General features: G+C 44.6%; 1 protein-coding gene across 5 annotated transcripts in view; it reads right to left on the reverse strand.

Moving 5' to 3' along the window:
* Mybpc1 (myosin binding protein C1) overlaps positions 1–22,119 on the reverse strand; it is a 78,287-nt gene that overhangs the window by 11,829 nt on the left and 44,339 nt on the right. For all 5 annotated transcript variants that reach the window (XM_057757576.1, XM_057757573.1, XM_057757575.1 and 2 more), the window contains 12 exons: positions 20,818–20,942; positions 19,872–19,977; positions 18,344–18,510; positions 16,141–16,303; positions 14,018–14,124; positions 13,495–13,628; positions 10,874–11,033; positions 9,065–9,169; positions 7,751–7,939; positions 6,703–6,837; positions 2,502–2,669; positions 794–882 (listed from right to left, as the gene is read on the reverse strand). In XM_057757576.1, coding sequence (XP_057613559.1) covers positions 794–882; positions 2,502–2,669; positions 6,703–6,837; positions 7,751–7,939; positions 9,065–9,169; positions 10,874–11,033; positions 13,495–13,628; positions 14,018–14,124; positions 16,141–16,303; positions 18,344–18,510; positions 19,872–19,977; positions 20,818–20,942 — 1,648 coding nt within the window. The remainder of the gene's footprint in view (positions 1–793; positions 883–2,501; positions 2,670–6,702; positions 6,838–7,750; positions 7,940–9,064; positions 9,170–10,873; positions 11,034–13,494; positions 13,629–14,017; positions 14,125–16,140; positions 16,304–18,343; positions 18,511–19,871; positions 19,978–20,817; positions 20,943–22,119) is intronic.

Below are 22,119 nucleotides of genomic sequence, written 5' to 3' on the forward strand. Positions count from 1 at the left end.
GTAATGATTTTCTTCTGCACTGTGGCCCCCTCTCAGTCAAGTCTAGAGTCTCTCTAGCTGCTTACACAATAAATTATAACATTATAATCTTATCCATAGGCGTAAGTTTCAGGGTTTTTAACTTTTGAGACAGGGTCTCATGTAGCCCAAGTTAGCTTCAAGCTCCCTGAGTAGCCTAGGATAGCCTTGGACTCCTGAACATTTCCCTCCTAAGTACGAAGATCACAGGCATGCATCTCCATGCCTGACACAGCTGCTCATTTGACATAGGTCTTGTGATGTGGACCAGCTGTCTTGTTATTTGCCTTAAACTCATAGCAGTTCCCCTGCCTCAGCCTCCTGAGTGCTGGAAATACAGGCATGAGCAAGGTGTGTAGGGGCCAGGGGGGAAGAGGGAAAGGGAGAGAGAGAGGGAGGAGAGACCAAAGGTGATTATTGCTTCTTTTTTTTTTTTTTTAAAGCAAGAATAATCTCATAGACAGTAGACTCTTGCTGGAATGATTATTTTACAATGGACTTGTAAATCAGTTAGTGACATCATGATTTCAAAGTAGAATTCTGTTTGGGAGCCATTGTGGAAACAAAGAAAACACTGTTTGGATATAGGAACCTGACTGCAGACACTCAGTGTCACAGATTCTTCCAGCATTCCTTTGTCTCCTCTCTCAGAAACTCCTGCCCCACCTCACCCAGTCTCTGTCCTGCAGAATTTAAATCCGACAGGTTTATGGCATTCTCTGTGGTTGAACACGCCAGCCCCGGGAAGACACGGTGAGAGGTTTCTGCCCGTTACCTGGAAAGGGATAACCAGATTGACAGCTTCTCCCACCCTGCGGATGTACGTCTGCTTCAGGTGCCTTGGGATGCGGATCTTCGGCGGCTCTGGGGAAGGGTGGAGAAGCGTGGGTGAGCAACCAGTCTCTGAAAATGCCCTTGCCCCAGTGGAATGGCACGGGCTCACACCACTTTCACACAATTCTGATGTTTCTCTAACAGTGTATTTAGCAAATTTGGTCCAAACTATTTACTTTAAGTACAGATATCTTTTATTTATTTTCATTTATTTGTGAGTTTTTTTCTATGCAGGATTTCTCCATGTAGTTCTTTATTTTTAAGATGTATATTTAGGGAGATATCCAGTTACAGGAGATCCAATGCCCTCTTCTGGCCTCTTCGGATACCAGGCACAAGCATGGCATCCTGGCATACATGCAGGCAAAACCCTCATAAGCATTGGATAAAGTTATAGAAAAGAAAGCACTTAAGTGTTCAGAGAATTAGAAGGCAAGCAATACCCCTGCCTCAGCCTTTCAAGCAGCTGAGATTAAGGGCATAGAAAAGGATGATCACCTTCCATACATGTTTTTTTTTTAATATGCATTGATCATAGGGAAACAATTACTATATAGAATTGTGAGATCTTCTAGATGCTGATGTTTTATTGTATAATATTTTATATTTATTTCTTTGTTGATAGGACCACGATATCGATCAATATTTGTAAGTATTCAGAAGCTGTTGACACAAGGAGGCAAGCCTGATGACCTCAGTTCAACCCCTGAAACCCACGTGATGGAAAGAGAAAAACCAAGCTTTAAAAGTTGTCCTCCAGTCTAGAAAAAAAAAAAGCTATGAACTCAAAGACCAAGATTAATACAGTTAACATTTTTTATGTTAGATCAACAACACTATACGGCAAAACTGAGCCTTCTCGTTAACTATGAGCACACGGCAGGGTAGCTGTTATAGCTCTGTGGATATGACTTGATTCACGTAAACACACTGATGCCTTCATTTACACTATCAGGGCAGACATTAGTGTATTGAAAAGGCCCAAATGTATCTATGTCACCATGAAAATGGTTGGGACCTTGCAGATCCACTTGAGCTAGAGGGCAGTCCTACTAGAGTTGGTCAAGAGAATCTGACCAAGTCATTTAGCTGGTCTTCTGAGTGCCAAATTATAAAACCCAAAGCTGACCCCCTAAACTGCCTAGAAATCAATCAAAGGAATGGCAGCAAAATAAATTTTAAGTCGGAGATGTGTGTATGTGTGTGTATGTGTATGTATGTGTGTGTGTGTGTATGTGTGTGTGTATGTGTGTATGTGTGTGTGTGCCATGCAGAGGTCACCCTTGGGTGTCATTCTTCAGGACAATCACCTTGACCTTTTGTTGTTTCCTTGTTTTTTGAGGTGGGAATCTCACTGGCCTGGAGCTGGCTGATTGGCTACACTGGCTGGCCAGCGTGCCCCTAGGATCTTCCTGTGTCTGTCTCCCCAGCATTGGGAGTACAACATATCACTTTGCCTGGCTTTCTTACATTGGTTCTGATGATCAAACTCAAATTCTCATACCTACAGGAGGGCTTTATGGTCTGAGCCATCTCCCCCGCTCTCGAAAGAGATTTTAAAAGGTAAAAGCAAACAGAGGAAAAGGCAGACTGGACGTGAGAGCCGTCCCACCCACCGGCAGACTGGACGTAAGAGCCGTCCCACCCACCTATGACTTCCTTCACGAGGATGGGCTGAGAGTAGTACTTGGGCTCACTCGCCCCAGCCGCGTTAATGGCCTTCACACGCACGAAGATCTTCGCATCCGTGGGCAGACCATTGATGGTGAACTTCGTCTTGTCGATCAGGTCCGTGTTTGCGACAATCCAGTCCTCGGCTAAAACCAGTTAAAGAAAAAGAAAAGGAGCAGGAACAGTGTTTAGCGAGAGAAGCCATCCCAGGCTATCACCACCAACTCCAGCTTAGCATTTTATTTGTACTTAAATCCTTCAGAAGGAAGTGATTTGGACTAGACTCAGGTTATGACTATTTAAATACCTAAAAAAAATGCCCCCAGATGACTAACATAAACAACAGGAAGAATTAAATTAGCCTCTGTTGTTTCTGAAAAAATAAAATAAAAACCTCTTGCTCAGGAACAAAGTGCCTCGAGTAAGAGAAAGCGTTCCCAATAATCTTGTAGTAGCCTTATTCCAAACTTGGCTCCATACTGTTTGATTTAATCCTGATAGTTAATCCTTGATAAACTTTAGAGTTTAGAAAGACAGGACACTGCCCTTCTCATGAAGGAAAGGCAGTATTCTTGCCACGTGGCCTCTGTTTTATTTCAGCTGGCTTATTATCATGGAACCTTGGTGTGAGCATAAAGACTCCGAACACTTGCATTCATGAAGAAAAGCCAATTCCGTTTACACAGAGGAAAGGAGGCTCATGACCTGATATCGCATGAGTTGGCACAACCCTTTCCTTCAACCAAAAATTGGGTTTTCTTTTCCAGCAGTTGGCATCTTTGTCTACGCTCTTATAAATCAAAAGACTTTAAACCCAGCATCTAGGATATACAAGTATTTCAGCTTCTAAAAGTCTGAAACGACCACTGGGAAAAGAGAAGCCTGGGACCCCCAATGAGAAAGTCACCCCTTCCCCCACAACCCTATGGACTTCTGTGTGGAGGTGGTGGGGGAGGTCCTTCGTGTAAATGTCAGGTCATGGAACATTCCCAGATACGGGTCAGAGAGTTAGAAAGTCCAAGAGCGCCACAGATACTTTACCTGGTAGATCAATCGCAGCCTCCCCATTCTCATTAGACTGTTTGGCTGATGTACCTTTGAGAGTCCGTCAATACATTAATTAAAGACACCCACTTACACACCAGGAGACTATCGTTATCGGTAATCAGCATTCTCTGTTAGTAAAGTATGCAGAGACAAAGAGACCTGTCTTCAGGGTAGTGACGCAAGAGACCAAACGTGTTAAGGGGAGGCACAGCTTCCTCTCTAGAGCCTGTGGGTTTTGTCTACAGGCACCTGCCCCAGAGAAGAAAGGGGTGAAGAGAAGAAGAGGAGAAAGGCTGGGATACCTCCACAGGCGGGAAGAAGAGCTAGAGAGCGAAACGAGACCTTGAAGGAAAAGGAAGAGTCAGTTCTGGAATCCAGGAGGAGCAGCCTGTTCCTCTCCAGTTCCCCAGGAAATGAGATGCTCCCATGGTGGGGCTCCCTCCCCAGACCTAGGAGGACCCTTTATCACTGTCTTACCAGGACTCAGCTGTGCCTTAACACAGTAGAAATGGAGTCAGCCCCGGCAGCTCAGGGAGCAGCCCTGGTTATCATGGCAATGAACGCTGCATCAAGAAAACAAACTGGACATTCCTATGTCCCTATATTCCATGTGAGGGGCTCACAGGATGGTTTGGGGCTTGTTCCAGTGGTTTGAAACAATGTACCTATTTTTTGGTACCAAGGAGATGAGCTGGGGTAAAGGGTCCAGAATGGTTGCCTCTGGGAGCCTTGGCCTCCCTCTCTCTTTTTCCAACCCTATCCGGACTTGTAGGAAAGTTTGATATCTTGACGGCTGAGGGGGCATATGGATGATAAAAATTACTCATGACTTTGAAAACAGATACGTCCTTCAGCGAATAGTCTGCTTGCTACTTATTGTGCTGGCTGCATGGGCAAGACTCAGTGGATGGGAAAGTGAAAGCGAGAGATGAGGAAAAAAAAATAAAAACAAAAAACAGATAAGAGAGAAAACAAGATAAAAAAGACGAGAGAGGACCAAAAATCGCCCATCTCTTCACATCTGAGCTGCTTGAACTGAGGGGCACAGAAAGAAAACAATGCATGAGGGGCAGGGGAGGGCGTGGGTAAGTTGTTTAATCATGAGGTCTATATTCTAAGAAAAGGGTGAACTTGAATGAAGACAACAAGAATAAAATGCTTCAGGCATTAAAAATAAAATAGAAGATGCAGAGTAATAAAAATAAACATACACAATCTTATAGAAGAAAGACTTTTACAGACTAAACCTGGCATATCCAAAAGCATCAAACACTTCAGAAATTAGTCTAGAAGAAGCAGCCATTAAAAGAGAATGAAGAATCAGGCAACCACACTAAGAAAACCAGAAAAGACTGCGAAGGGAGAGATACGCGTTACGAAAGAGTTTCCATAGAAAGCTAACCCCGACATGTTATATGGCAAAATATATACATAATGACCATGTACACGTGGACACATACATATGTATATCCTCATATACATATATATCTACACAGATCACACACAAAACTATGTAAAATACACTTCGTTGTATTTTATCTAAGGCGGGTAACATCAAAATGACAGCCATCTATCATTTTGCTGTATCTTCTCACGTTTTAAACCTATCAGAAAGAAAAAGAGTAAAGGATTGGCTCCGTTTCATACACATACAGAAGAGTCTTGCTCAGAAGTCACATCACCCATAAGTTAGGGAAGTCTGCTGGCCGGGCCATATGAAAAGCAGAACGGAGGGCTCGGGGCAACCGAACGGAAAGAAACCATACTCGGAAATGCTGGCGGATGCTCTCGTTGAATTGGCCACAGTACCCGCTTCCCTCCCTCTGTTAACCCTGGGCCTTTTTTCTTTTAAGATCCCCCACACTGGTTTTGGATCAAGGACCTTCAAAGGCTTGAAGAAAGCATATCAGTTGGACTGAGGGCTGGGTAAGAAAAAAATCAGTGGCCCTGGGTGCTTCAGCCCCATCTCCTTTTCTTCCTGAGTGGCAGCTGTCACTTCTGCCAGGGCCCCAGTGCAGGCTGGGACGTCAACAGTGGCTCTTCGTTAAGCGTCTTCTCCGCAGTGACTTTCCTCCAGGGACACGTATCAGTGTTTACATTCTTGATACCCAAATGCATTGCTGCTTCTCGTCCTTCACGGGGAGCTCCAGTGTTAAAGTTTGGGGTCCAGAAGGTGATTTTAGAGGTTGACTCTTGGTCTTGCTTGGTGAGATCTCTGTAAACTTCTTGGGGGGACTGTTTGCCTGCTGCCAACCAGAGAGAAGCCCAACTCCAGAGCCAGGGCTGTTCCTGTCTCATTCACCTATTGCCTGGTCTTCTCTCTCTCTTCCTTTCTTCCTTCCGTCTTCCTTCTTTCTTCCTTCCCCCTTTCTCTCTTTTTTTCCCTTTCTTTTTCCTATTTGGGATCAAACCCAGGGCTTACCACACTCCAGGAAAATCTTTATCACTAAGCTACACCCCATTCCATTTTCAAATGCCATTTTCTTCTGGCCATGACAAGCAGGAAGAAACACCAGGCAATGAGTGAATATCACACCCTTTCGGCTTTGGTTTCCTGGGACATTTTATTTCCCCTCTCTTTGACTTTAATCAGCAGAGTTCTTTGGACTCTTTCCTTTTCCCTCCAAAATTTAATTTTCACATACAGACGATAAGTTATTGCCATATGTTGAATGCATCGCTCACGTTCTCTGGGATTAAATCCTAGCTTCTTAAAATTAAGAGTTGCTTTCAAATCTTCCTCTCTTTAAGAAGGAGAGGCATGCTTACTGGATTGCCAGATGCATAGTCTATCCCCCTGTGCTTGCCCGTAAGTAGACGTTCAGTGCTTAGTGGACACTGCAGCTGCAAGCGTAGGAATGGCTGTCCCCAAAGCTTCGCCGAAAGACCATCCTCCTATGCCAGCCCAGTGGTGACACCCACCTCACAGCCCAATGCAGATGTTTTTAGCCTCTCTCTATATAGCATTAAATATCAGAGGATGTCTACATTCACCTCCATCTTAGAAAGATGACCTTTGGCTTGGTATCGTTTTCAGGAAGAAAGCGATGGTTCCCCAAGAAAGGCAAAAGAAAGCAAGGCATAGCTCACCTAGCGCTGAAGGTATTCACCGTAACTGCTAGGAGTACTTACTTCCTTCCATGCAATACTCTAGCACATAGCCATCTAAACCTGCTGCACCAATCTGGTCCGGGGGCCTCCACTTCATGGTCACCGACGAGTCGGTAACAGAGTCAACAGCCAGAAGAGTAGGAGGGCTGGTCACAGCTGAAGAGATGAAAGTGGGAAAAGAAGAAACCGTGAAAATGGAGCCAGGGCGGAGCATCCGCAATAAAGTAAGCCGGGATGCAACTAGAAATACATGCAGAAGCTCCAGGCATTGCTAGCATTCAGTGAGGGCTCCCAGAGCCTGGCTATGGGTGAGCCAACCAGAGCGTGGCCATGTGTGAGCCAACCAGAGCATGGTCTGTTCTTAATCGCTGAACCATTTCTCCAGCTCTGAGATTTGTCATTTTAAACAAATTGAATCTTCCATTTCTTAAGGAATACTTAAATACAATAAAATTGTGGAGACAGCCTATCTTTCATTTGCCTTTACTGGACTTTCTGTTGTTGCTTCATAGATAAATTTAAGACGCAGTTGTAAACTGAGGTAGAATTACGAGGCAAAGAGGTTCACTAGCAAGTGTAGCTATGGTCTATGGCACTTTAAGAAGACAATGGAGAGGAGTCACATGGTCTCAGTTTCATGCTTACAGTCAGGAATGGCAATGGGAACCACCCACAGCTCTCACTGGAGTCCTGGAAATGAATTCCAAAACCTATCTTCTGAAGACAGTCAACGTCTCCCAAGTCTGTATTGATTTGTTTTGTTTTAGTTTTGGTTTTGGTTTTTCAAGACAGGGTTTCTCTTGTGTTGCTTTGGAGCCTGTCCTGGAATGAGCTCATGTAGACCAGCCTGGCCTCAAACTCACAGAGATCCACCTGCCTCTGCCTCCCGAGTGCTGATATTAAAGGCATGTGCCACCATTGCCAGGCTGTATTGAATTTCTTTCAGTATTGCCCTTAGCCCTGTCTGGCTGGTCCAGGTCATCCCAGTTTAGAAGTGAGAGGGAAAGCAGTAGTAATAACGGGGTGGGGGGCAGTGATTTCCACAACAGAGCCGCTTCCCTGGACTCACCCAAAGGAACAAAGGGCTTGGACGGCATACTGGGCTTGGAGATACCAATGGCATTGACCGCAAAGATGCGGACCTCGTAGGCCACGCCTTCAATCATCTTCTTGGGCTCGAAAGTTGTTTCTTTGCAGAGATCAAAGTTCAGTCGCATCCACCGAGAGCTCTGCTTCTTTTTCCTCTCAATGAAGTAGCCTGTAGTGTACGAAGTAGAGACTCCAATTGTTTATCTTGCCCCCAAAATTAAACTTTAGTAAACAACAGTTCTTAAAATTTTGCACATTGTGAACAGACGGAGCGAAGCAGACAAATATATTTCTGTATCAATACGCCTTATTCCAGATCAGATAACAGAAATGTGAACTCTGTAAGGGACAGGCGAAAGGAAATAGCAGGACTAGAAAAAAATAAAGCTGTACTAGAAAAGAAGAAATGAATCAGAGATGTATAATTCCCAGCAACTTAGTCCCTGTGGCTGAGCAGCCCAAAGCCAAGAATCCAGAAGGTGGCAGCAATGGAATAAGGTGGGGGTGGGGGCAGGAAAGATCAGTTTTGTAAACTTTATTACTACCAATAGAAAAAATTACTTCTCTGTTGAGCAGGCAAATTCTCCTAAGAATTTTATGCTGAGAAATTCCTTCATGGCACAACCTGTGGCGGTTCGAATGAGACTGACCCCCATTCAGAAGCTCCCATCAGGCCCAACTCCCTGCCTGGTGGTTGCAGATCAGGATATAATGTTCTGAGCTACTGTTCTAGTGCCACGTCTGTCTGCTTCCCACCACGATGATCGAGGACTGCCCCCCTAAGGCTGTAAGCAAGGCCTGACTAAATGTGTTCTTGTCTAAGAGTTGCCTTGGCCAGGGTGTCTCTTCAGAGGATGAGACCAGTGGCTAAGACACAACCCTATGGTACTCACTGGCCGGAGCAATGGGAATTAGACTTGGAGCTGTCTTGGAATTAGTTGTTGAGTGAAAAGAGCAAACAAGTGAGAGAGAGAGAGAAAGAGAGAGAGAAAGAGAGAGAGAGAGAGAGCGCAGGTGGTCAGAGGGCGTGCATCAGAACCACTCAAATCCCAAGGAGCCGTAGAACATCACAATAGAAACTTCAATTTCAACAGATACTTGAAGTCATAGCATATATCACAACAAGCCACTGTCTCCTCCTTTCCCTGAACAGTCAGGGAGACTAGGCCAGGACTCTGCCTACTCAACAGGCTTCTTTTCTAGACTCATTTTCCAGAACATATTCTATTCTAATATGTATTGAGAGAATGCCAACCACACAGGCTATCACATGGATGGATCCGTCTGTGATTACCCAAGATTGGTGACCCTCCATCATAGGCAGGGGGCTCCCAGTTCATGATGCACCAGTCATCTCCCACTTCTGTCACGTTGGGTGCCACGGGAGGGTCCGGGATGTCTGCGGTAGACAAGACCGAAAACTGTTAATGATAAAGTATGGGTTCTCTGGTGGCAGAACCTGGTACCGTGGTGATTTGTTGTTGTTGTTGTTGTTTTTCCTTTTCTGAAATTCATCTAAAAATTAACTTGGACAAAATGTCAACACAGGGTAAGGGGAAAGAACTCAGTGGAAATAAACACAGCGATGTCTAAAATCCTTGAGAACTGCCACGTTAGAAGGCATGTTCCTCGTGGAGACCAAGATGCTTGTTCTTTACTCTGAAAATGGCAACAAGAAGTTATTACCTAAATGATGGATATAGTTTTCTTTTTTAACTACAAAATGAACTTTCAGTGACGTGGAACCAAGGGCTAATTATTGTCAATTTTACATCAAATAGAAGATTCGAGATATTAATTGGAGGAATTCACTTCAGCATTGTCAAGATACCAAGTCTTATAGTTTAGCTTCTGATAAAGTGACTAATTTAAAGTCTATTTGAAATTTGGTTCCTCAAGGAAATCCGAAGTGGGAAGAGGCGCTCCAGAGCATCTGGGACGCTAGAGTCATGTTCCTGGGTTTCAGCTTAGGAAAAGTGGATTTAGAAAGCTAAGAACCAAAGTCACCATTCCTCAAAATGTTTGATGTGGGAAGTTAGCAACTGTGGGTCAGTGACCTTTAGTGGGTGCCCAAAAGCTACTACCCAGAGCTAGTGAGGTCACGGATCTCAGAGGAGAACCTATGACTGGTGTGTTACTAAACTACCATGATTCCTAACTGCATTCTAAATACTTACCTTTCACCCACAAATAAGTGTTCACCCCTCATCAAAGAAAGCTTCTCTTTGCAACAGACTATTACAGAATACCACAACCGTTCATAATGCATATGCCAACAGTCACGGGGTGCCCACACCAGCTGATATGTCTACAACACAAGCTCAAAATCCTAGACTTGGGGAACACTGCAGAAGAGGGGATGGGAAGATGGTAAGAGCCAGAGGAGCGAGACGTCTGCGACTGCCTGTCCTAGACAACGGGTGGCTTCACCCATGACTGACCAGTATGCTGTCTAAACAAGACCCTAACAAGGACAGCATCAACGGATGTGCTAATGTGGAAGGGGAGATCTCATAGGGCTCCCCCGTACATAAAGAACTGCACAGGCAACGAAGGAATGCTGGAGCTGGGAGGAGCCATGGGTGAGCCCCTAGTTGGTTACCCAATACCAAAGAGTCAGTCCTGAAAACACACACGTGCAAGTAACACTGACTGGACTGGGCAGGTTGTGTTTCTACATGTGCATTTGGTATGTGCGTGTGTACATGCATATGTGCATGTGCGTGTGTGTGTGTGTGTGTGTGTGTGTGTGAATAAGAATTGAAAGTGGCCATGGATTTGTGAGAGAATTGGGGAGTATGAGAGGAGTTGGATGGAGAAAAAGGAAAAGGTAAAATAATGTAATTATCTCCTCATTGTAAAAACAACTTAAAAAACTTTAAAGGTTATCCAAAGGGATGACAACCTTGAAAATCTAAGAAGCAGTAGCCCCAAATGCCCCTGACTATTCAGCTATTCAGTCCCTCCAGTTAAAATTCCTCTAGGCAAGAAAACAGGAGACAAAGAAGAGGAAGGAAGAAAAGTAACAGAGACAGACATGGAGAGAGACGCCGGCTTCCTCCTGTCAGCTCTGGGATGGAGGCTGGCTCCGTGGAGGACTTACCCACAACTTTGATCTTGATGCTCGCATGTGCTTCCCCGGCTTCATTTTTCAGGTTGATGTTGTACACGCCGGAGTCATCTCTCTCCGCCACGTCAATGACCAGCGTGCTGCTGTCAGGGTACGACTCTGCCCTGATCCGGCCACTGCCCTCCATGATAGCCTGACGAGGAAGAGGCAGACTTGGTATGACGGACTGCCAGGAGCTTCTGCAGAGCCCCCGAGGACCCCGGGCAGGCAGGCCCGAGAGCCTAACAGACATATCGTCGGGTCGGTCCGTGTCCTACTCCAGTCTACACATGGGAAACCCGGACTTCATGTGCTCAAAGCCCACACAGCTGAAAGAGATCTGGGTCTCTAACAAAAGCTTGTTAACTACAAGTTTTACCAAGAGAAAGTCGGGGGACAGAAGAATTCAAGGGTGGGGTGTCCTTTTAGGACGTAAGCCTTCTGACGTATAAAATCAGGAATATCCGAACTCATATTAGGGTTCTCGTGATTTTCATTTGCATGGGTGTCCTGAGAGTCTGAAAACATTGAGAAGGCCCAGAGTGTGGCACATTTAGTCCCAGAGCTCTGGAAGTGGATCTCTGTGAGTTCGAGGTCGGCCTGGTCTACTTAGCAAGTCCCAAGCCAGCCATATCTACATAACGAGATCTTACCTCAACAAGCAAACAACCCACAAAGAACTACCGGAAACCAGTCAGGGGCGTGCAGTGTTGAAGAATATGGTGCGAGAATCATTCTCTACTCCAGTTACTACTGTTTGCATTTCGTTTCTCTTAAGAGTTATTTTTATTTTACGTGTATGACTGTTTTTTCCTGTACCATGTGCCCCTAGTGGTCAGAAGAGGGCGTCAGATCTCCTGGAGCTGGAGTTACAGGTGGTTGTGAGCTGCCATGTGGGTGCTGGGAACTGATCCCTGGGTCCTCTGCAAGAGCAACCAATGCTCTTAACCACTGAGCCATCTTCCCAGCCCTCAGTTTCCACTTCAGATGAGGACCAATTTCCAGCTGGCCGAGGACAGCTGAGCCTATTGTACTCTTCTACTTCTTCTGGTTTAAAACCGCAAACCATTGAGCTACACTCCAGCTTCTGATTTACTGAACCAGAGCGTCACTACATGCCCTGACTGGCCTGGAACTTGCTGTAGTAGACCAGGCTGACCTTGAATTCACAAAAATCCTCCTGCCTCTGCCTCCAACATGCTGGGGTTAAAGGCCACCACACTGGTCGGAGAGCCCCAGGGCTGGATTTGTGCAGCTTTCTACTCTGGCACATGCCCGATGGTTTCTGCCATCTTGAACTTCTTGAATGAAAATTCCTAAAGAGTCTGTAGGCTCCGACTGGGTGTCTCCTCCTGTACATTCCCTGAAACTGAAATATGTCCTCTCCCCGTCCCCTCCTCTGCTAGGAATCAAATCCAGGGCCTTGCACATGCCAGGGCAAAGGCTCAACCCCTAAGCACATCCCCCACCAGGGGAGAACTCGCTCAGCAAGGCAGTTGTAGGCCTCCCTCACTCTCTGGTCATATTTGGAGTTGTTCCGTTTCAGAATTCAATGCCAATGTCGAGAAAATAACTGTTCACACAATTTTGTCAATTTGGGGATTACCTATGTGAGAATATAAATCAGTTCCTGCTGTTCTATTTTGGCAGGAAGTCTCCTGTTCTGCTTTTCAAATGTAATTTTTTTTTGGTGGCAGGAAGCCAGGAGTAGTTTAAACCGAGATTCTTTCCCCACCCATTTCTTGTGTTTTTCTCTTCCTGGCCATGGTGCCCCAGCAGACTTTCTAGGCCTCCCCCACAGTGAACTCTTTCTCTGTCCTTGACCATGGCATGTGCCGGGCCTTCACTGGGCATCTTTTCCCTTCGGAGTTCCAGGCTGCAGTGACTATACAACTGCTTTCTGTCACAATAGGCTCTTGAGTTTTTGTTGTTGTTATATTTATTTATTAATATATTATTATTATACTAATGATTATTAGGGATTTTAAAGACAGGGTCTTTTTTAGGTGGCCTTTGCTGTCCTCGAACGCTCTTGTCTTACCCTACCCAGTCTAGCACGTTCTCCGTTATTATTTCCACAGCACTGCCTCCTATGCACAGTGATTTTATTCCTTAATTTCTTCACTTATTCACTACTTTTCCACTTTTCTTCCTGCCTGCCCCATGACATCCATGGGGTATAAGGTGGACCCTGCCCATAACTCGTAAAATCATGCTTGGCAGAAAAAGTGGGTGGCTAGAAATGGGAAAATAAATATATGATTAATAGGCTTATCTGAAAACCAGCCCCCATTCTCTTTTCAAAGGAATTATACCCATAACGTGCTCCATGCGTGTGTGTGTGTGTGTGTGTGTAGGTTTGAGTTCAGGTCTCATTTTGTAGCTATCCTGGAACTCATTATGTAGACCAGTCTAGCTTCAAACTCACAGAAATCTGCCCGCGTCTGTCTCCAGTGTTGGGATTAAAGGCATGCACCACACCAGCACACCCGGCTTTAGCATACAAGCTAAAGCTTTGATTTGTACCTTTTTCCTTCACCTGAATCATGCGGGAAAGGGCCAAGGAGTAGGTTGGGCCAGGTGCGTGTATGCGTGCACGCATGTCGGAGACAAACCTTGTCTGCTCGGCTCCAGATGGCCTTGGGAGGTGGCTCCCCTGTGACTGGGATCTCCAGACGAAGCTTGCTTCCAGCAATGACTGTAACTGTGTTGTCAGCATCAAGGCCGTCCAGGATGATCTTGGGTGGATCTGGAATTTATTCAGCACAGCGTTTGTCACCACACAGCATTTCCATGTGTTTTGGCTAGTGACCGGCTACTGATAAACATCAGTAACCATCAATTTTTAACCCGGCTAAAAGCATGTATGTATGTATTATATGTGTATATACTTATATACATATATACTCATATATACATACAGACATACACACATGCATATATACATAAATATATGAGTCATCACAACAGTTGGTGCTTGGCACCCTTAACTGCTTCTTGTTAGACTTATAAATCAGCTACTTATATGGATGAGTAATATCGAGTTGATGGACTTTTGAATCATATAGCTTTCGATGCATTAAGTCCAAGGTGAGCAAGCAAGTGGAAGCTGTACGATACTGTCTTTGAGCGACTCACCAATGACATGAACTTTGGCAGACATAGGAATGTTGTATGCATCTGGAGTAAACACATATTCCCCTTCATCTTCTGTGAGAGCGTTGGCGATGACTAACTTGTGGATTCTAAAGAAATAGGAGAAGCAGATTCTGACACTGTGCAAGGCTGGAGCGTACCCATGACCCACGCCAAAGAGACCTGTCCTTCACTTAATGTACTTACTTCATATAGGAGAGGGAGAAAGAGGAGGAGAAAGAGAGGGACACGGAGAGATGGGGGGCATTTATTCTATTTACTGACCAAGTCAGCTCTGGTTTGGAGTATATGAAAGTATCTCTGCACATGCAATCTGCTTATTACGTATGTGTCTATTATTCTTTTTTTCATAACTTCAAAAAGAACAAAACACAGTATCTTAATAACGCTACACTTAAACATACAAGAAATGACAAAGGGTAACACTGACTTTGGCTACATGTATCAAAGAATAATAGCTCCTAAATTCACGGGTCACGAATCGGCGAGGACTGGATGGAACGTATGGATGTTCCACTGTAAAATGTGTGTAGCTCGGGACAGAGGCCCTGGACTCAATCCTCAGCACCGCACGCATGTAACACTGATGTAGACAGATGCAGTGACATATGAAGGACAATCTGTGATGTTATGGATGTGTGTATTCTCGTACACATAAAACTTTAAAGACTATTTTTAAGCTCCATAAAGCCACTTGTGATTGGGTGAGAGTTTGTGAATCAAGGTTCAATTTCTTGCCTTAAATCTTTGCTAGAGCCGGGCGGTGGTGGCGCACGCCTTTAATCCTAGCACTCGGGAGGCAGAGGCAGGTGGATCTCTGTGAGTTCGAGGCCAGCTTGGTCTACAAGAGCTAGTTCCAGGACAGGAACCAAAAAGCTACGGAGAAACCCTGTCTCGAAAATAAAAAAAAAAAAAAAAAAATCTTTGCTAGATTCTAGGCAATTATGCTTCCTCCAAGAAAATGAAAATAGAAGGAAGGTCATATGATAGCTATTATTATTTAATATGACTTAATTAAATGACTGATATAATTATTGTGTAAAGTTTTTTTTTTTAAGATTAGCCTGGTGGTGGTGGTGGCACACACCTTTAATCCCACTCAGGAGGCAGAATCAGAAAGATTTCTGTGAATCAAAGGCCAGCTTGGTCTACTTAGAGAGTTCCAGAATACCCAGGACTACACAGAGAAATCCTGTCTCAAAAAAAAAAAAAAAAAAAAAGCCAAACAAACAAGAAAAGATTTATTTTTATTTTATGTGTATGGGTGTTTTGCTTGCAAGTATATATATGTACTGAGTGCATGCAGGGCCTGTGAAGGTCAGAAGAGATCTTGAAACTAGAATTAAGACGTTGTGAGCTACCATGTAGGTGCTGGGAATTGAACTCTGGTCCTCTAAAAGAGCAGCCAGTGCTCTTAACCATGGAAGCATCTCTCCAGTCCCATGGTATAAGGATCTTAATTGACATTTATTTGCATTTTGGAATTAGGCAATAAACTCCATAAAGCAGAATGAGTGCTCCAAGAAACTGAAGAGAGGAAGCTGATATTATAGACAAAGGGTGGGGGAGCAGCATCAGATAGCACAGCACAGGTTCTTCCCAAGCAGAGGGAACTCCCTCCTCATGCCAACTCCACGAGTCCAGTTCTAGGGTTTGGTATCAGTCCTCGTTATCTCAATTTCTGCAAACTCAGATAAACAAGTTGGTTTGGGCAAGGCAGGGTGGAACTTCCGCATGGGTACCTCCATGCTTATTTGGTCTGCCGGGCCCGGGGCAGAAATTCAACCCAAACCAGTGGTCTCCTATCTGTCTTAAGGAACATTAGAGCCAGCTGATAATTGGTCAGGTCCTCAGTCATTCCTCTAGCCACACGTTCAGATGGTGCCGTTGGCAGGTTTGGGATGGTATGCCATAGCATGAGGTACAGGCAGAGGATCTCAAGCAGGATGGGGTGGGTATACAGCAAAGCAGTCGCCGGTTCTTACCAGACCATGAATAAGTCGTCTCCCTACTCCCCAAAGAAAGAGCCCACGAATATGGAACTTGGGGAGTAGGAAAAGTGAATGTGGCCAACTCCTGACGGACGGCCCAACCGGCTTGCTCACCTTCCTTTGTGCATGACCTTCACACGGTCGCTCTCCTGGACAGGCAGCCCATTTTTCGTCCATTTTCCCGGCACGTTTTCGGAGATTTCACACTTCAAGCACACCTCTTTCCCAAGTTTGACAGTCTGATCGGTCAGCGGCGTTGTGATTTTGAGGGGCCTCACTGCAGAAATAGAGAGCGTGATGGACCCACAACCGGGCTCCAGACCAGCCCGCGTGGCGGTATTTCACAGGGTCTTGTCAGATCTGGCTGCCACCCACGCTCTGGAGAGGACACGTTTTCCCAGTGTCGTTGATGGAACTGGACAGAACCGAGCGTAGCACAAGTCCATCACCTCAGATAGCCATCATGATGGTTGTTCGCCCATAAGATAGGAGCCACATCCATTCACACCTAAGTTTACAACTGTTTACTTGATTTCAGATAATCCTCATGCTACTTCGCGAGGCATTCCAGGGCCACACCCACAAGGAAATCTCTGGTCCCTTTCAAGGTTAAGGCTAAGTACTGTATTGACCAACAACTTAATGGGAGAAAAACTGTGACACTTTTTTTTCCTTTGGAATGAGATCTTTATCTTTTATTGTTTGAGACAGTGTTTCTGTGTGCAGCTTTGGGGCCTATCCTGGCACTCGCTCTTTAGACCAGGCTGGCCTCGAACTCACAGATCTACCTGCCTCTGCCTCCCAAGGCGTGTACCACCACCGCCCAGCTTATCTTTTTATTTTCTAAAGACTTGTTTGCCTTTATTTTATGAGTGTTCACTTGAATGTATGTATATACACACTTTGTATGCATGCCTGGTGCTCAAGTAGACCAGAGAGGGCACTGAATCCCTTGGAACTGGAGCTACACACATAGTGAGGAGCCATGTAGGCTCTGAGAACTGAACTTGGAGCCTCTGCAAGAGCAGCGCATGCTTCTAACCACAGAACTGTCTCTCTGCCCTTCACTGTATTTAACAGGTCACTAGTGGAATGCCTCAAATCTTACTTATTCCATAAACCTCGTGGTTATTATCACATGAATTTGCATAGTGTAATGATTTTTAAAAATAATACACAAAGGCAGAACTGACTATAATTACTTTGAGTGGATACAAAGGTCAGGTCAAAGTCTGCCCGTGGTCAACACACATTGTGATATTAACCTAAAATGGCCACAATTCCATGAATCATATGGAGATGTTGAGATTGTTTCTTCTGGACCAGCAGAGGAGTAAGGAAGAAAGATGTCTGCTCTTTGCGTGCGATTGACCATCGGGACATTCGGCTATTTTAATTTTTGTGGAGCTGGAACTAGATTGCTATTGAGAAATGGCTACTTTAAAAGAGTCTTTGGGCATGATCAAGAGAGCTCTCTGATGCTGTGCGAGCCCAGCAGGAGCACATGACGCTCCTCAGCTGAGAGCCCTCAATGGCTCCCTTGGTTTAAGCAACTTTCTTCTCACACCAAGTGCAATTACAAGTTGTGTGCTAAGTGTTGAATATTTAATGACCAGATAGCAAGAAATAGTAATGCCAACGGCATCAGCATTGGGCATATTTACTGTCTGCCTTTATAGTCTGGCACTGAAGACTTTCTAGGTAAGTTTTCTGGTAGGTGATTTTATTCTTTCTTCCCAGAATTGGTACACTACTATTAAATCAAGTAGTTGATCCCTTTCTAAGAGACTTGATAGGACACGCAACAAGAGTCCAATTCTGCGTATCTTAAAATGCCATGAGTAAAAGGTCAAATAGTGTAGCAGCATTCCATCCGTAGTTTAATAAATAAAGCTTGCTGAAGATCAGAGAGTAAAACAGCCGCCCTGATCAGCTGTACAGACCAGGCAGTGGTGACGCACACCTTTAATCCCAGTAGCCACGCTAGTTTGCCATAGAAACCGTGTAGTGTAGGCCTTTAAACCCAGTGGTGCACACCTTTAATCCCAGCCCTAGAGAGGATTATAAATGGGAGGAGACAGCCCTCAGACACAGTCTCATTCTAAAATGCCTGGAGGCAGGATCGCCATTTTGGACTGAGGTAGAGGTAAGAGCCAGTGACTGGCTGTTTTACTTTTCTGACCTTCAGGGTGAACCCCAATATCTGCCTCTGGGTTTTCATTAAACGTGCTACAGAGCAGATTGAAACTTTCCTAAAGCTGAGTTAATAAACACAATCTCGCATTGATTTAGGAGACATCCGAGAAGTCTTACTTACAGTCAACACTTAGTTTGGCAGATGATTGTCCCCCGGTCGTCATGGCTGAGTACTCTGCGGTGTCCACCTTTGTCGCACCTTCTATGATCAAAGTGTGTTTCTTGCCCTCAACTTTAACTTTGTATCTTGACTTTGGACCCGGGAAGATTTCTTCACCATTCTTAAACCTGAGTGTGCATGGAGGTAAAGGGAGGAAGAGAGGTTCAGTGGGAAGAAGAAGGGAATAAGGGAGGGTAATGGGAGATATGATCAAACTAATTATACATATGTATATTATATATATGTAAAAAATGAAAAAAATAAATTTCTGGAAATGTTTGCTTATTGTTTTATCCCACTGTCTTCCGAGGTTCCTAACCTATCCCAGACACACAGGAAGGATTCACTAAAGAACAAAAATTAGGTCCACTAGTCAAGTATTTTGTACAAAATCACATTAAAAGAACATGCGCACTGGGTGGTGGTGCTGCACACCCTTAATTCCAGCACTCAGGGAGGCAGAGGCAGGCAGATCCCTGTGAATTCAAGGCCAGCCTGGTTTACAGAGTGAGTTTCAGGACAGGACAGGATCCAAAGCTACACAGAGAAACACTGCCTCCAAAAAAACCAAAAACAACGAGTAGACAAACAAAAGAGCATGGAGCATCTCTTCTCATTCAGTCAGAGGTGGGTGCTGAGAATAAATTCAGCCTCACTTTCGGACTCACAACACATTTTTAAGTTATCCATATTCCAGATCAGTACTAACAATCTTTTCCACGCTCGTGACTGCTGATTCCTGTGCTGTAATTTACTGTATTCCTCTCAACATCACATTTCATCCTACAATCTTCAATCTTCTAGTTTTTAATTTTGCGCTAATAACTCTCGGGGAACATACACTAAAAGACCCTTCCTTCCCCGTCACCTCACATTTTTGTTTTTATTTGTTTGTTCATGTATGTGTTGCAAATGGTCAAACTGAGGACCTGGAACCAGGTTAACTATGCATCACCATTAAAACCACATCCCCTGGCTCTTTTAAATTATCGAAAGGAGTTGGTGATTTTCATCCTACCGTATTTTTCTAAGGAAGAGAAAACATAAAGTGGTGAAAAATGAATTCTTGGGCGATAGGGCTGGGGTCTGGGGCCTTGAGCGTGCTAGGTGAATGCTGTCCTCCTGGGTTACCTTTCCAGAGACAGTGAGGATTGAAATGGAAGATAGGCACATTATATTTTTCATGTAAGTTGCTGGTTAGGATGGCTACAAAGTTGAAGAACACCCACGCTATTTCCAGTCAAAACTCTTGGGTAACCTGCGTGATCCATTTCCCAGTAAGTACCCGCCTCCCTTCGTCTCTGCTCAGACAGATCTCTAGGAGTTGGCTTTTCAGCTCATGGTAGGGTTTGGGTTATCATCTCTGCCCATACAGAAGAGGCTGAGATTGTTCTCATGTTTAGGAGAAGACGGTCCCATGTTGCATTCTATTGGTCATGAAGCTACTTGGTCTATCAGACACAGGCAGGCATCCACAAAGCGATTTTACCATTTGACATTGGCGTCATCTTCCGAAACCTCAACTTCCAGCTCCACTGTCTCCCCACAGTAGGCGTTCGTGTCTTCCAGCTGCTTAGTCAGCATAATCGGAGGCTCTGGTTGGAAGAGGGGAAATCAAAATCATTAAACAGCCAGAGCCTGTGTCTTGAGCCACAGTCTGTTCACAGGGGAAAACCCAGCATGGGAAAGAAATATCAATTGTGGGGCGTAAATCGGAGGTGAGAATCTCTGTCTGTCTGTCTGTCTGTCTGTCTGTCTGTGGCAAAGCAAACAGCTGTCACCGCTGGATCAGCTCCCCCCAGTTGTTTCAGAACCATTCAAATCCAATGGATTATTGTTCTGAAAAGCACATAAAATGCACAGCAAACTTCCTGCCTTCATCAAGTAAGGTACCAGATGGCAGATACAGCAGTTGACAGAGTGTATAATCAGGTTTGGATTCTGGCTCTCGACCAAGGATAGAGAATAGAGTTATATGTAGCCAGAGGGCTTCAGAGAGAAAATAAGGTCAACCTGACATTCTTTGCCTCCCACAGCTTTTCACCAGGGTTACCAAATGCTGCTCTTTGGACACCAGTGGGCGATGCCCTCCTCCTAACCTAGCTGCCTTCATGTATTCAGCGCAGGGGCCAAGATGGTGGGTTTCAGAGGCTGCCCCTGAAATATCCATCTAGCTGAACAGTGCTGGGCTTACGTTGAAAGCACGAGGTAGTTTCACCTTACAGCTTTTCTCTCCCCTCAGCTGCTCTTCAACAAATCAGTGGGTGAATTAGGACTCAGTACTGAGCTAACCGAATAGGCAAGCTGCACGTTCCTGCAGGAGTCACTGCTTCTGCTCTGGGCTATAGCGGCCACCTTGCCTGTCGCTCGGATCAGTGTCCCTGGGAGGAGAACCCTTGCCCCTGGTTAATGCAGGAAGACCATTCTCCCTTTACCTCTCACGAAGAGCTCGGTGGAACACTTCTCGTCCCCAGCTGTCACGTAGTATTCCGAATCATCTGTCAGCGAGCAGTTATTAATAAACATGATTCTCTCGTTTCCTTTGTGTTCAAAGATGTATCTGTTTCAAACAGGAGGGAGGCAGGGTTTGTGACCTGGATTTTCTTTACTTTATTAGCAGATTTGGCTTATCATTTGTTAATACTTGAGAGTCGAGAATAAAGCTATGATTTACATGTCCAATTAATGTCAAACAAAAGCTCATTTTCTATGTTTATGATACATGGAAAACATGTGTGCTTATACATACTATTGAATTTATTCTCTTCTTTCATATAAGTCTTTATTACAAATATAAACAAATTCTCATACAGTTAATTTGTTAACCCACTCTTGGAAGATAGAGTTGGTTGAGTGTGTTAGTGAGATTTTTAACTGTACATCCTTCAAATGATTCTGTATTAATTATGTATGTTACAAAAGTGGCAGATCCTTTGCCTTGCTCATTGTTTAACCTGCAGACACAGGATATTTTTTCTTGGACGGATAAATGATTGTACAATGTAAGCAATAACTTATCTTACTTGATAAGATCAGCAGTAAATATAGTTTCTTAAGTGAGCTTAACCCCTGGGCCTATTGTACCACAGTTACTCTCTACTAAGAAATCATTTGCCAGGCTGGAGAGATGGCTCAGCAGTTAAGAGCACTGACTGTTCTTCCAGAGGACCTGGGTTTGAGTCCCAGTGCCCATGTGGCAGCTCACAACTGTCTGTAACTCAGCCTCTGGCCTCCACAGACACAAATGGGACATGGACATACACGCGAGGTGAAACACCAATACACATCAAATCCATTTTCAAAAGAAAGTTCAGGAACAGAACACTAGAAGTCAGGAAGAGAAAACACTCTAATTGATTATGTTGACTATGAAGGAGCACACGAGCGTATTCTATAGCTGATCAAAAAAACAAAGTGAGGAAATACCTCAAATCGAAGACTTCAATAACAAAACATATCAATGTTTTCTAGTAACGCTGACCTAGGAAAACTACTTCTGGGTGAATCAAGGCTGTTTTCAAGAGACTTTTGCACCGGGTATAAATACTATCTCAAAGTCATTCTGTTAGGCATGAGCCCACAGAGAAGCTGGAAACCGTGTCATTGTACTTCAGACATGACAGGTTTCTGGGATTAAAGTCTGTGTCGATTTACATGAGGCACTTATTAAAACAATATGCAAGGGCTGAAAATCTCCCAGGCCGAGGAAGATTGCTATGAAGTGGTTTCATGGCAGA

Source organism: Chionomys nivalis, chromosome 25 (assembly GCF_950005125.1).
Source record: "Chionomys nivalis chromosome 25, mChiNiv1.1, whole genome shotgun sequence".
Taxonomy (NCBI): Eukaryota; Metazoa; Chordata; class Mammalia; order Rodentia; family Cricetidae; genus Chionomys; species Chionomys nivalis.